Raw genomic sequence first — 15,702 nt, 5'->3', positions numbered from 1 at the left:
TTAATTTTCTGGTAACCCTAACCCTAGCTCTGTGGAAGTACAACTGACTCCTGTTTTGTATGATTTTTTAATTTTAGGTTTAAGATGCTAAATGATGAAAATTCCAGCCACCTCCTGTACTTTAACTGTGCTCTCAGGTGGTTTGCTCTAAGAATGGATGTCCTCATGAACATTGTCACCTTCATCGTGGCCTTGTTGGTGACTCTGAGCTTCTCTTCAATTAGTGCTTCATCCAAAGGCTTGTCTTTGTCTTACATCATCCAGGTAACACCTAGTATAAACTTAGGTTTGGCCTGGAGGCTCTGGCATAGGGTATTACTAGGGAGGATGGATGTAAGAGAAGATCTAACTCAAATGGGTGCAACAAACAGAGAGAGCTTACTGGTTCACATCACTAAAAGGCATGACAGTTGTGTGGGCTTCAGGAATAGTTGGATCATAGCCCCTGGCTTTGTCCTTGTTCTGTGATGACTTCCTTCATGGTTGTACAATGGTGACTGGCATTCTCTGAGAGCTGCAACAGGAAGGAAGGAGGAAGAAAGCTTTTTGTACCCTAGTCACGGAGCAAAAGCCCTGAGCTTTATTCTTACTGGATTAGTTTAGGCATCCCGGAACAAATTAGTGCCTGGATAGAATTGGGATGATTGGCTTAGGTCAAAGGATGGAGTCACACACCATCCTACCCCCAAGTCACAGAACTGTCCCATAAAAGAGATCAGGAAAAGGATGCTGGAGAGGCAGTCATGATGTCTATGACAAATAATACTGACTTCTCTTTTTGTTTGCTTTGGTATTTTTCTTTTGAAGAAAATAACAGTAATAGGAAAATAATAGTAATACAGAATAATAATAATAATAATCAGGAAATACATGCCATTTGGGGTACTATTGTAAGTCATGTATGTGAATTAATTCATTTATTCCCACAACAATTGATGAGATAGTTTCTGCCATAGTCCTCACCTTATACATGATAAAACTTAGGCTTAGAGAGATTTGTCCAACATCACACACTTGTCATGTGTTAGAGCTAGGGTTTGAACCTAGGTCATCTGGGTCTGATACCTATCTGAGTGTGAATCTTGAGTGTGTGTGTGTGCATGTGTGTGTATGTGTTGGCCTAAGGATAAAGTGTCCAGCTACATCTGGTTGGGAGAAAGATGAGGACTGGTAAACAGATGGGTCTATAGACAGACTACTGATCAGCATTTCTGTGGCTCCTTCTCACACCTGGAGCCTGTCTGAGTTCTGCTAGATAGAAATCTCTGTAAGCCCTGACAACACATTCTGCCTCCTTTCTATTAAAAGGCTCTTCTTCCCCTTTCCATCTTCCATAAATCTGTGACTTCTTCGTTCAGTGCTATCTCTTCCCAACCCTCTTGCCCTTAAAGTTCTATTCCTTTTTTAAAATCTCTCTGATATCATTTTAATGGCATTTTAGGAAGGGGGAAGAACAAAAATATATTCTCAGATCTTTATCTTAAGTGGGAAAAAATGAATTTTTCTTGGGTAGCCAGTTTCCCTCATTGATGGATGTTTTTATTTGTTGTTGCCTAGTAAGATATAAAGCAGATGACATTGAATAGATTCCCTTACTTGGTCCAAGTGAAACAGCTTTCCTCAACTGAGGGCATGCTTTTTGGGGGATATCATCAGCTTTCCGTGAGATTGTTTTCAAATATTCCTGTAAGACTGGAGAATTTGCGCACACTAGATCTAAGGGTACACTTCTCTAGCTGACTTTGGGGTTTTGTTGAACATTAGCCCCCTTTGGAGAACACAGAATCCGAATGACAGAGCTTCCATTGAGAACAGAGGAGACTCCCTAGATGGATGAGAAATTGGTGTAAAGTCCCACAGAGCAGAAAGTGAATGTAAATTGACATCACATAACATCATGGAGGAGAATGAGCACTTACTGGGCCAGCACTGTGCTGCAGGGGAGTTCTTAACTTCTGGAGGACTTCCCAGGGACTTAAAGGGATGATACCCTTGAATTTAATAAAATGCACATAAGCCCTTTTTAAGGGCAAGGTTCATTCATTCATTCACCAGATAGCCACTGAGAATCTACTGTGAGCCAGGAATTCTGCTAGGTGCTGTGGATTCAGCAGCAAACAATCTGGACAGGTCTTGTTCTCATAGAGTTTATGGGATAAAAAGAGATATAACATGGGACGGAATAAATAAGTGTGCAAGCAAATAAGTGAGAAGGTTTCAGAAATTGTTTGTTATGAAGATAATAAAACAGGGTAATGTGACTGTCAATGGGGCAGCAACATGAGATTCTATAGTCAGAGGAGAACTCTGCTAGGAGGTGACTTCCAAGCTGGTACATGAATGACAAAGAACCAGCCAAATAAGATGGAAGGGAGGATGCTTCAGGCTGAGAGGCCAGAGCAAGGCTTGGGGTAGGTAGGAGCTGGGTGCATTTGAGGCATTCAGAAGGCCATGTAGCTTGAGCAGAGTAGAAAATAAGGTCTGAGGTGTTGGCGGGGAGAGACTATGTAAGGCTTTGTCAGCCATGGAATATAAGGTTGCTTTTATATAAGGGCTGGATGATCCTCTTTGTGAGAGGCTGTGCTATGTGTTATAGGATGTTAGCCTCCATGATCTCTAACTAGGAAATCCCAGTAGAACCTCCCTCCTCTAAGGTTGTGACAACCACAAGTTTCTTTAGACATTGCTAAATGTCTCCTGAAGGGCATAATCACCCAGGTCAAGAGCCACTGCTCTAAGAGAAATAGAAAGCCAGTGGTGTGTGTTAAGCAGGCAGGCAACAAGGGAGCCATGCAAAGGGTGTGGACCTACACCACTGCCCCCTGCCATTTACCTGCTTGGGCCACACTGCCTCCTTGTTAAGGTCACTTGCTGCTACTCAGAGCTATCCAAATCCTGAGTTAGCCTGGCGGACTTCTTTTTATAAATGCCTCTGCTCACACAGTTCCTTAACTGCCCTAACAGAGGCAAACCTCTCCCCCCCACCTCCATTCTGACCATTCTTTCACATCCTGTTTTATTGGCATCTTACCTTTTCTTGAAATGACATGTGTCTTATCCTGCCAGCCTGCTAGAACATAAGCCATGTGACTGTAAGGGTTTTGTCCATCACATTCAGCCCTGGAAAACCAGCCCTTCTGTGACAGGGCCTGGCCCACAGTCACTGCTCACCCAGTGAAAGAAGACCTGGTCCTGCCTTGAGCCCACAAGCCCACCTTGTGACTGAAGCAGGTGCTGTTGGTGCACCAACCCTCCAGGGCAGCCTTGTTGGCCTCCTGCTGCTACGGGAAGGTGCCCAGTCCAAGCCCAGGGCAGCCTGCAAGTGTGGGGAATTCCCTAAGCCAGAAGTGGCCCCAAAAATTGTTGAAGGGCATCAATTGGGATGTAGCCCAGCTTCCTCAGGACAACTCAAGTGTGTTCCATGCAGTGTCCCAGAGCTTCCAGTAGGATCAAATTTTGGGTATTTACAAGTGAACCTCTCATGACTTACTTTCTGTTCTGTATGTCACTTCTCCCAGCTCCCACTGGTACTTTTGCGGTCCACCTCCTGGATTAATTTCCTAGGGCTGCTGTAACCAGTCACCATAAGCTAGTGGCCTAAAATCAGAGAAATTTATTCTCTTACAGTTTTGGAGGTCAGAAGTCCCAAATCAAGGTGTAGGCAGGACCTTGTTCCCTCTGCATGCTCTAGGGGACACGCCATTCCTTGTCTCTTCCAGCTTCTGGTGGCTGCTGGCATTCTTTGGCATTTCTTGTATTGTAGCAGCATCACTCCAACTTTTGCCTCTGTCTTCACAACTTCTTCTCTTTTGTGTCTTCTCTTCCTCTGTCTCTTATAAGGATACTTGTCATTGGATTTAAGGTCCATCCAGGTAATACAGGATGATCTCAAGATCCTTACTTACACCTAAAGGTCTTTTTCTTTCAAATGAGGTAACATTCACAGGTCTCAGGGATTTGGATGCATACATATCTTTTTGGGGGACCTCCATTCAACCTGCTTACACTCAAATTTCAGGGTTGGCTTCTGGGGGATTCTGGCTTAAGATAGGTGACCTTAGCAAGCCACATTCCCCACTCTGAGCCTAGATATTCTCATGTCTGAAGCAAACAGATGGGCTAAATGATTTCCTTCTACCCATGATGGTCTGTGACAATGGGATTTCAGTGGCTGCTTGGCTGCCTGTTGGGTAAATCAGGGAGGGCATGGAAGTGCAGGACCATGCCAGATGGCAGCAAGGGGTGGATACCCAGCAGCTCTGTGGCCCTGGGAGATTCCAGCTTAGACCAAGAGTGATCAAGTGGTACTGTAGTGGGATGGTTCATGCCATCTGGAGTGTCAGGGAAAATGTCATTACCCATTTGGTTCCGAATGCAGAGGAATATTTAAAGGCAAAACACTGCAGTGTCTTTACTTCTGGGCACTTGGCTGGGAATGCAGGCATATTTTTGTGTGGCTCTGAGTGAGGCTGGTGAGGGGTAATTCACAAGGGCTGCCCCTGAGGGTGGGGCAGCAGAACCCAAGGGAGGAAAGGGATCTAACTCAGCTTTTGCTTCTCTACAATAGCTAAGCGGACTACTCCAAGTATGTGTGCGAACAGGGACAGAAACCCAGGCCAAATTCACCCCCGTGGAGCTGCTCAGGGAGTATATTTTGGTAAGAAATTAGTGCATGCCAGAGGAAGGGCTAGTTAACTCTGGCGGAATTTATGCAGGCATTGATTTTTTGACATGTGAAAGGGGTCTTTTTAAAAACTGAAATTTGTTGGGGTGCCTGGGTGGCTCAGTCGGTTAGGTGGTAGACTGTTGATTTTGGCTCAAGTCATGAACTCACAGTTGTGAGACTGAGACTTGCATTGGGCTTCAAGCTGAATGTGGAGCATGCTTGGGGTTCTCTCTCTCCCTCCCTGTGCCCCTCGTTGTGTCATGCACACACATGATTTCTCTAATAAAAACAAACAAGCAAACAAACAAATAAAATAAAAACTGAAAATGAACCACAACCCTCTTCTTAAAGCCCATATTTACCATACAGTCTAAAGTACTTTAAGTTGAGGAAGAGATTCTTTTTTTAAAAAAAAAAATTCTCAAGGGAAGTTTCTGCATACAAAAATAGAAATCAGTGGCTAACTTTAGTTTCTAAAGATTACTATTTGATTGACTAAAATTGTAAATTGAAAAAAAAACAATGGCCGAACTCTTCTTTAAAAGCTTTTATGTTCAACTTACAAATCCTGCTATTCTTTGAAAAGTCTAGACAAGTCAAGCAATCACTTTTAAGGGCCTTTGAATAGCATTTGGCCTCATTTACAAACTTAATTAAACTCTTTAAAACATTAAACTGCATTTTAAAATTTAGCACATTCCATGTCCTTCTTAAGTATCTCGATTATCTGATTTAACAAACAAACCTTCCAGAGGTTATATAAATCTAATAAATTGCACTTATAAATATAGTAAGCTTTAAATTTGCATAACCATCCCAATGCTGTGGATGAACAGTAAGCTTTTAACTTAAAATCATGTCTAAATAAATTATTCAATTATACATTTTAAATTAGAATCACAGGCCCTTATGTTACTAATATTATACTTGAAACACAAAATATGCAGATTCCTTCAACTGAAAATACTGTTACAATTTTGCTTCTCTTAAATATTCTCGTTATTAATTCTAGATCTCCCGGGGGTTAAAAATATTCACTGTGTAGGAATACAGATATTTTATCAGTTAATTGTAGTTGCTTATCACAGATTTGGACTCACCAGCCACCCCCAGGGCACATGGGGCCTTACTTCTCATGGCTCACAGGGACTTCAAAACTTTAGAGGAGGTGGTGTTCTAACACAGCCAAGTTGAATAGAGCAACTTGGCTTAGACTTTGCATTTCTTAGACACTTGCAGATATTGAAATTGTATCTGACTGAACTCTGCAAATCTCAAGATTTGGTCTGGATTTGCCACACAGCTTCAAGGTCACAATGCTGACACTTGCCCAGGCCCACATGGCCCCGTATGAGCTGTCCCTTATAGTTGTCCATCTCTCTATTCACTGAGCTCCAGACACCTAACTTTTCTTTCTATTCTTCAAAGTGCCCAAGCTTGTTCTGGCCCCAGGGCCTTTGCACTAGCTGTCTACTCTGCCTGGAAGGTTCTGAACTCAAATTTTCTTATATCAGCATTCTACGTCTCAGCTTGAATCGCATATCCTCATAGATGCCTTCTTAAGCCCTTAAGTTACTTTTACTTTGCCTACCCCTTTCACTACACACATTGTCTTCATTTTTATTTTTTTTAATGTTTTATGTTTATGTTATTTTATGATTTATTGTCTTTATTTCTGATTTTGTTTCTTATTTATTATCTGACTTCCCCATTGGAATGTGACTTCTTTAGTGGGTTTCTTGATCTAGCACACCACCACGAACACTAGTACCTAGAATTGTGGGAATGCGTGAATTAATTAAATGAATGGAAAAGTGAATGATTGTTAACCTGTCATTGGTTATTCTGTTTTCCAGACCTGTGTTCCTGAATGCACTCACCCCCTCAAAGTGGAGACTTGTCCCCGTGACTGGCCCAGGCATGGGGAGATAACATTCAGAGACTATCAGATGAGATACAGAGACAACACTCCCCTTGTTCTTGATGAGCTGAACTTGAGCATTCAAAGCGGGCAGACAGTTGGGATTGTTGGAAGAACAGGTTCTGGTGAGGACAGGGTTGTCTTCTTTGCATTTCCACCAGGGATGCTGGTTGAGCCACACCAGAGGGCTGTGTGTATGTGTGGTGGGTTGGCTGTTTTTTTCTCCCTCTAATCTCTTTACTGTAAATTGGGATTTCAGGTTGAATGTGTGTGTGGAGTTGGAAACAAACACACACCAGTTTTTGAATTAATTAAATGAGAATCATTCTGGTGAAACGAGGCCCAGAGGATGAGTCGTGTGTTAACAGCCCCTGCAGGAACGGGCAGGTTAACCATGTCAGGGCAGCTGATTGCCTCCACAGAGTGAGGCCTTTCTGTCTGCACAGTCATCTGCACTGAGCCATTTAACTGCATTACAAATTCCCCTGATTAGATACTTGGATATGATAGAAGTACAAACTGATGTTTGATTTGCTGTTCTTGCTTTTATTATTCCCAGGAAAGTCATCCTTGGGAATGGCCTTGTTTCGTCTGGTGGAGCCAGCTGGCGGTACGATTTTCATTGATGAGGTGGATATCTGCACTATAGGTTTGGAAGACCTCAGAACCAAGCTGACTGTGATCCCCCAGGATCCTGTCCTGTTTGTAGGTACAGTAAGGTAGCTGTTTTTGATCATCGTCCATTCCTATTTTTTAGGTAGTAAAATCAGACCAGCCAGGAACTTTGTGAAGTGCCCACAGTGGGCCTAAAAGAAGCAGCCATCCTGAGGTGCTCAGAAGCACTTCTAGTACCTGTTCCTGCTGAAGCCTTAGGAAGAACCAAGGACTAGAGCCCTGAACATTGTCTGTATTTTATGTGCCACATCACAAATAAGCAAGATGCTTACACATAGGGTGAGCATATAGCCCAGTTGGCCCTGGAGAGCCCTGGTTTATGCCTGTGTCTCAGCATCCTATAAGGTTTAACACTAGCCACCCTCAAAAGTACCCAGTTAGCGAAATAAAATAAGTGGTTACCCTATGTATGTAGCATTACATAGGGAAGTGCACCAATTTATTCCCATTGAAGAATGAACAGAAGTTGTTCAAGTACAAGAACAGTAGGGTTGCAACTTCCATGGGGCTCAAGATCTGATGTCAAGGGATAAGGAGAAAACCATTTTCTCATTTAGTCCAGGGCAATGGTTCCTCCTCCAATGAGAAGGACATTTCTCATATTAAGTGCCATTTAGAATTATAAGAAAAATGCATTCCATGTCTTGAGATACCAGACCTACATGGGGCACCCTGGGTGAAGTCCTGGGAGCCACAGCTGTACCTCTTGCTTCTGAAGGCAAAGTGAATCCCCCCACCACACCCTCTCTGCCTATAATTTGCATAGGGTCAAAGGTCTTCTGCTGTCCATGGCCACTGTAAGGACCAAATGTGTCTTCCTGGGTGCCTTGCTCAGTGCTGTCTCTCCTGCCTTGGTAGTCTCTGCCCCATCACAGAGCTGTGGGGCTTTGCTCACTTTGCCTGAGATTGGTAATTTTATGGGCCATTGTCCTGGGCTAAGCACTGCTTTTGGGGCCATGAAAGTCATCACACACACCACCCCTTGCTCTCTCCCACATGCTGCAGAAAACATACTCCCCCATCCTGTCCTCCTCAGAAAACTGGCTCCCTGCTCTTTCCTTTATTGCAGGTACAACTTGGATCCATTTGAGAGTCACTCAGATGAGATGCTCTGGCAGGTTCTGGAGAGGACATTCATGAGAGACACAGTAGGTCTCTGGGGTTGACCAGGATGAGTCCGTTTCCCAGCACCAGGGCCCAGATTTGGATTTGACAAGACCCGGGCCATCATTTGGTCCGGCTTATTTGCTGATGTCACATGTGTCAGGAGAATGTGATCTTTTTTTACTCTTTGTTAAAAGCAACAATAGATAATATTTTTAGGCCTCTGAAATGATCTGGACAAGAGCTCTGCATGTATGATCTCACCTCACTTGGTCCTGTCTTGACTGCAGACTTCTGAGTTTGGAACTCCTATCCTGATTTTTAGAGGTGTAGCAATTAAGACTCAGGGAAGAAACATGTGAAGCTAGTAAGTGGCAGAATGGAGACTTGAACCCAAATGCATCTGACTCTAGAGCAGATGGGGCATCCTGTTGCTCTGCCAATAGCCTCCTTTGCTTATGGGTACATATAAGGCACAGGAAGGTGAGAGGGGGTATGGCAGGCTCGAGGAATGGCCAGTATGGCCAGTTTCTGTGAGACAGGGTCCTGTCCTAGAAGAGCTGTGGGTGAGTATGGCCACCTCGGCAGCATGGAGGGGATTTTCTCCCCCAAGACTTGGTACCAAGGTGAGCATGTCCCAATATCACTGTGACTGGATAAATCAGATGCTGTTGTACCTTTCCTTGATGACTAGAAAACTCCCATCCCATGTGTATTTTGTCCACAGAAATAGGAACCCTGGAAGCCATTTACACTTCATTTGTGTTTCTCTGGACCCACATGTGTACCATTTGTCCTATTTTCGTGAGGTGTCTACAGGGTTCTATGAATCATACTGTGATTTTAAATTATTAATGTCCGCCTACTCCCTGGTCCTTCCCTGGTGCCTGTTTGCAATGTTGAAATGATTGTTGTTTTGTACTTTCTCTTCCTCAGTAAAATAAAGCCAGCTGATGAATGCATGAGTGGGGCAATCAATAGAGATGATGCAGGACAATTTTATAGATCATCAGCATAAATGTGGCATTTTCTGTGTTTTATAGATAATGAAACTCCCAGAAAAATTACAGGCAGAAGTCACAGAAAATGGAGAAAACTTCTCAGTAGGGGAACGTCAGCTGCTTTGTATGGCCCGAGCACTTCTCCGTAATTCAAAAGTAAGGAAACAGCACGGAAAAATGGATTGGTCAAATTTTGGATATTTCCCGCAGCGCCACTCAATCCAGGAGGTAGAGCTATGCGTTTGTCTTTCAGCAAAGAGAGAACAATTGAGCCATTTAAAAACCGATCAGTTTCTTTTAAGACAAAGTTGTAAGGGGTAAAAATTGAAAAATAACAGTCATTTACAGCAAGAGCACCTGCCTCCTCTGGGCCTCCCCCTGGGAAGACTTGCTTAGGTATTCTCTTTGTCTCCTAAGTGCTCTGAGTATGAGAAATCTTTCTCTTGACTTTTTTTTTTTTTTGCCTTGTCCCTGAACAATTCTGAAGCCTGATAATGCCCAGGATGCTAAAGAAGGCCTTCAGAATGCTAAGATATGAGAATTGTAATGTTTATATTCATTTTTCTTAGTGACCTAGTCATCCTTGGTTACTGATTTCAAGGAAGGGATTGCTGTTGCTTTAGAAATCCCATTCTCTGAACCCTGACCAAAGTGTAACCTAGCCTGTGTGTTGTGTAGACATGCTAATGGTAGGAGAGGGAGCTGGCACCATGATGCATTCCGTGCTGACTGAGGCACTATACACGCTAAGTACTTTGTGGGTTATCTTTGCATTTCATGCTCATAAGAAAGTATAACCTCCCTTTATAGAGGAGGGCACAGAACCTTTGAGGGCAGGGGTCAAGTAATTTAATCAAGGTGAAGCAGAGGTGAGCTTAAGCCCTCTTATTTCCAAACCAGTATGGTGGTAGGCAGAATAATGCTCTCCCCCTCCAAAGATGTCTGAGTCCTGATAGCTGGAACAGGAGAATATACCACCATACCTACGGAAAAGGGGCTTTGCAGATGTGATTATGTCAAGGATTTTGAGATGGGGAGATTATCCTGGATTACCTGTGTGGGCCTAGTGTAATCATGCAAGTCTGTATAAGAGGGAGGCAGGAGAGTCAGAAATAGGAGAAGCAATGTGACAATGGGAGTAGGTATTAGAGCAATACCAGGAAGGAGGCACAAGCCAAGGAACACAGGCAGCCCCGAACAGCTGCAACAGGCAAGGGAACAGTTTCTCCCTCGAGCTGGCAAAAGGGATACAGCCCTGGGAATACCTTGACTTTAGGACTTCTGGCTTCCAGAACAGCAAAGGCAATAAATTTTTGTTGTTTTAAGCCTCTGAGTTTGTGCTGATTTGTTAATAGCAGTGATGGCAAACTAATACGATCACTGTTATTATAGCTCACACTGACTCTGGTTAGCACAGTAGAGAAAGCCTCCTACCACTTTGCAAGATTAGAATAAACCACTTAGAAAACAGAAATAAAGAACATACCACCTTATTCTTCCAGCCAGTCCCTCAGAAGGAGATGGAGGTGGTATGAACTTTTATTTGCTGTTGTTGTTCTGATCTTTTGAGACGGGCCCTTAGCTCATGACTTTTCAGCCCTTCTCCTCCTCCTTCTTTTTCTTCTTCTTCTTCTTCTTCTTCTTCTTCTTCTTTTGTAATAAATAGAGCTAAGATTGTGAGTTTCCCTCAGGTGCAGCTTTGGTCTAGTATGGCTTTTACCATGTGCCTTCCTCAACAGATCATTCTCCTTGATGAAGCCACCGCCTCCATGGACTCCAAGACTGACAGCCTTGTTCAGAGCACCATCAAAGATGCCTTCAAAGGCTGTACGGTATTGACCATTGCCCACCGCCTCAACACAGTTCTCAACTGTGACCTCGTCCTGGTCATGGAAAATGGGAAGGTGCAGGAAGTTGTTGGCATCCCCTCCACAGAGGCTTCAACAGTTTGGGCTCTAGGTGAGTGGCTATTTTCTGCCAATTTCAGCTCTTTTTCTCTGACTTTCAGGTGGTCGAGTTTGACAAGCCTGAAGTCCTTGCCGAGAAGCCAGATTCTGCATTTGCAATGTTACTAGCAGCAGAAAACAAAGTCCGATTGTAAAGGTCTCACATCAGCTGATTTTAGAGGAGGAGGAGGATGCTTCAGATGAGTTGGATGAGCCTGCAAGAGGAGGGCCAGCTATCTCTGCAGGCATCATAATCCGTCCCACCCCTGATACACAGGCTGAGCTGGGGCGGAGGGTGGTTTCCTGCCTTACCCAACCCATGCCTCCCAACCTCACTGGTTGGCTTGGAGCTGGTTCTGGGTGGTAAATAGAGGCAGAAGAAGCTAATGGATTAAAAAACTGCCCCCACCTCCTAAAACTCCAAGGTGCCCATCAATGAATGTGTCCCCATCAATACCACCTCAGTGCCGGAGAATGGAAACTTTCAGTGTAAGTGTAACTTTCAGTTAAATCTAATCAAACAGAATGGGAAAATGCCTAAAGATGGAATTTGTAAAAGGTTTCCTGCCTTCTCATCAAAAAGGAAAAGTGCAGAGTTTTCTCCCCATTGAACTCCTCTTCGCATCTATTTTCTGTGTGTGATAAGCAGTAACTACAAGGTCTGTAGCATGCAAGATTGATTACATTGTTTGGTGAAAAAAAAATTTTTTTAAATCATATTATATGTTCTATTTGATCTATTAGAATAACAAGGGAAACAAAAGGTTGGAGTTTCTCTGTAAATGACATTTTTATATCTTCTATATTGGTCATTAAAATGCAATAGGAGATTAAACTACCCTGAAATGTTGCCTTGCAATTATTATACTGAAGATCTTCCATTTTCTGTACTGTTTCCTCTCACAGATCCTCTTTGCTTTCTCCATTGACTCAGTGATAAAGCCTCATGGCATCTCCCAAATAAAAGGCTTGCTTTCCAACCTCAGGTTTGCTATGTCAGAGGCAGGAAAGATATGTTCCCAGTAGCCCAGGAGACTGAGTACTGTTAATTCACAGTAAGACTGAAAGGAAAAAAAAAAAAGAAATTCCAAAGGGCTCTTCTTTGCCAAGGGCACACTCACAGTCTGTTTCTCTTCCCTTAGGACTGAGGGCCCCAATGATGTTTTAGTGAGGTTTTCTGGACTCACCTCCCAACTCCTAGGCTGAACTCTAAATGTGGCACAGGGCAGCAGTGGCCAGCAAAGCTCCTATTTGACATCTCCCAATTGCCTCCCCTTCTTAGTCTTGGTCACATACCTTTCCCCATCTTTACAAACATGGAAGAAGGCAGTGCCTGGCATATATGAGCACTCAAGAATGAGTGGCATGACTGGGGCGCCTGGGTGGCTCAGTCGGTTAAGCATCCGACTTCAGCTCAGGTCACGATCTCACGGTCGGTGAGTTCAAGACCCACGTCGGGCTCTGGGCTGATGGCTCAGAGCCTGGAGCCTGCTTCCGATTCTGTGTCTCCCTCTCTCTCTCTGCCCCTCCCCCGTTCATGCTCTGTCTCTCTCTGTCTCAAAAATAAATAAACGTTAAAAAAAATTTTTTAAAAAAAGAATGAGTGGCATGAGTACATGAAGTTAATTACTTAGCTACAAAAAGGAGGAACAGAGATTGTATTTGAACCCTAGCCAGGCTGACTCCAGGGGCACTGTTCCTAACCCCCCTGCAAGAGGGACCTATAACAGGGACAGTGATGATTTTCAGCATTACACACAGGGGAGACTGACTCTTGGAAAGATGGCTGTTGTTTGCATGTGTAATGACATGGAATAGTCTTAGTGAGCACCCCCCACCACCACCACCCACACCTTACTGTTACCGAACTGTCACCAGGGAAAGACTATGTTGAATAATAGTTACCAACATTTAGCCAGTAGTCCTCAAAACACAGGCTTAGTTACTGAATCCTTGCTGTATCCCTGTGGGGTACATACTAGTGTTATATTACTGATGAGGAAACTGAGGCTCTGAGAGAGTAGAATGACCAACTCAACCCAGGCAGGCTGACTCTAAAATGTGGGTTCTTCAGTTCTACATAATACTGTTGGAAACCTGAGGTTCTCCAGGTGAGAAGGAACCCAGTATTTAGTGTTGTAAAACCTCAGCATTGGTCAGCATAGACTCAGTTATGTTGTGTAACAAAGAGCCCCAGATCTCAGTGGTTTATTTCCTATTCATTTACATACCCATCATGTGTCAGCTGTATCTTTGCTTTTTATCCTCTTTACTCTGTGGCCCAGGCTGGTAGAGCAGTCTCTGCCTAGCACCTACTTCTGCTGGTAGAGGGCAGAGAGACATGACAATCAGAAGTGACACATGCCACTTCACCCATGTTCCATAAACAAATCACATGGCCACTTCTGAGTTCAGTGGTAAGGAGGGTATATATTCTGCCTGCAAGGAGGGGCACGATAAGCACATGGGGAACTTGTCCCTGCAGGAAGTTGTATAATCTATCTCTTGGGAGAGGTAGCAGATATTCTGAATAACACTACAACCTACCACAGCCTGAGTATGGGTCTTGGTTTTGCTCCTAAGTGGCTATGTGATCTGGAGAAAGTAGCTTGCCCTCTCTGAGACTCCATTCTCTCATCTGTTAAATTTGGGGTTTAGACTGGGTGCTAAGGTTCTTTTCAGTCTTGACTTTAACTACAGGAGGGGAAAAAAAGGTGGATATGAAAACACTTCCTAAAGAGTAGAATTTAGACTTTCAGGGGAATTATAGTGAACCCTAGCTGTAAATATTTTTGGGAAAGGTTATATTTGTAAGTTGAACAAAGTTTAACCAAGTTCTGAGTCTTCCTTAGTGCCTCCTTTGATGCTCTTTGGACATAAGAACTTCTTTGAAATGTCATTCTTGTATTATTTTGGTGGCCCAGTTCTATCTGCCTGCCTATTTAGTGATCTTCTATGAATTAGAAGCTCTTGAATATTTTTTATTAGATGCCAGCAGAGAATAAAATCACTTACAAACATTATTATAAATTAATAACAAATTGCCTGTGACATGTTTCACAGTCAGTTGTGTCCTGAAGCCAATTGTGAAATGGCTGATCTGGAACAGTGGTGGACAAACAATAGCCCATAGGCCAATCCCAGCCTGCCACCTGTCTTTATAAATAAAGTTTTATTGGAACATGGACATTCTCATTTGTTAATGCATTACCAAGACTGCTTTCACATTCCAGTGGTAGATCTGAGTATTTGCAACCAAACGCATGTCTCCCAAGCCAGAAATATTTATTAAACTTGGCCCTTTACAGAAAAATTTTGATCTTTCTTGTTTAGGCATTTGTGTGTGATACAATTCAGGTTAATGAGATGTGAGAGGAAGTCAGCTGGAGGTTGGGGGAGCAAGTTCTGGAAAGCATTCTTTCCCATTGCCTGGTGTGTATGTGGTGTCTGAAGCTGTGGCGGCTGTGTTATGACCATGGAGGAGGAGGAGAGATGGACAAAGCATAGACATATCCTTGCTTACAACATTAATCTGCTGATTTACCAACCCCAACCTCACTCTACCTCTTGTCATGCCAGAGAATGCATTTTACTTATTGTTCAAGCCAACTTGAGTTGGCTTGCTGTTAGTTGCAACCAAAAACATAAACAATGCAGGAGACAGAGATGTCTTTTTTCCTAGGACATTGTTGATTCTGACCAGAAAGAGAATCCGGATCCCTGATTCTCACCTATCTTCTCCTACTTTAAGATGTGGCCCAAAGGAGCATTAGGTCACATCCAAGCAAGGAGGAGTTTGCAATTCGCATCTCTCCCTGAAGATTCATGCCATATATGAATATTTCCCTCAACTTTCCTCCCTGCTGCTTAAGATCAGAAGGACTCAGAACTCACAGATTTTGTTCTTGCTATTCGAGTGAACAGATCTGAAAATGGCCCAGAATTGTCGGTAAAAATGTGAAATATTCTCTGGTAAGAATTGGAATCTCTTTAGCAAGAACAGCATGATTTAAAATGAATTGAAAAGCTCAGGAGGTCAGTTTAGGGTCAAATGGACGATCAAAGAAATCACTTTTCTTTTGGCCCTGTGTAGAAGGTCACCTCTGGGTGAGGCTAAATCGGGCACTAAAGCCTTGAAATAAATACTGATTTCCATAGAGAAGGTCTGCCTGGCTTTACAATGTGCAAGTTCATGGTTCCTGCTGAAAAGCTTTCCCTCTGGTGGGACCAGCATTAAAGGGCCAGGCTGAGTCTGTTTCCAGGGTTTTTGCATGAAGCATGGTGGTAAACAGGCTGATCTTTACCCCCAGGAGCCCGTGGAACTCTAGGTTCCCTTCACCTAGCAAAAATTACACCCAAAGAAACCTGAATTTGGTTTTACATTTCTTT

General features: G+C 43.4%; 1 protein-coding gene across 2 annotated transcripts in view; it reads left to right on the top strand.

Moving 5' to 3' along the window:
* The window catches only part of LOC131499080 (ATP-binding cassette sub-family C member 12), a 174,680-nt gene extending 162,528 nt beyond the window's left edge, over nucleotides 1-12,152 (top strand). For both annotated transcript variants that reach the window (XM_058706806.1, XM_058706801.1), the window contains 8 exons: nucleotides 78-264; nucleotides 4,568-4,657; nucleotides 6,523-6,712; nucleotides 7,147-7,306; nucleotides 8,332-8,410; nucleotides 9,410-9,595; nucleotides 11,107-11,271; nucleotides 11,376-12,152. In XM_058706806.1, the coding sequence (XP_058562789.1) occupies nucleotides 78-264; nucleotides 4,568-4,657; nucleotides 6,523-6,712; nucleotides 7,147-7,306; nucleotides 8,332-8,410; nucleotides 9,410-9,595; nucleotides 11,107-11,271; nucleotides 11,376-11,468 (1,150 nt within the window). In that variant the 3' untranslated portion in view covers nucleotides 11,469-12,152. The remainder of the gene's footprint in view (nucleotides 1-77; nucleotides 265-4,567; nucleotides 4,658-6,522; nucleotides 6,713-7,146; nucleotides 7,307-8,331; nucleotides 8,411-9,409; nucleotides 9,596-11,106; nucleotides 11,272-11,375) is intronic.
* Nucleotides 12,153-15,702: the final 3,550 nt, after the last annotated feature.

The sequence above is a fragment of the Neofelis nebulosa genome, chromosome 17, assembly GCF_028018385.1.
Source record: "Neofelis nebulosa isolate mNeoNeb1 chromosome 17, mNeoNeb1.pri, whole genome shotgun sequence".
Taxonomy (NCBI): domain Eukaryota; kingdom Metazoa; phylum Chordata; class Mammalia; order Carnivora; family Felidae; genus Neofelis; species Neofelis nebulosa.
This window is presented reverse-complemented; position numbering and strand designations above follow the sequence as displayed.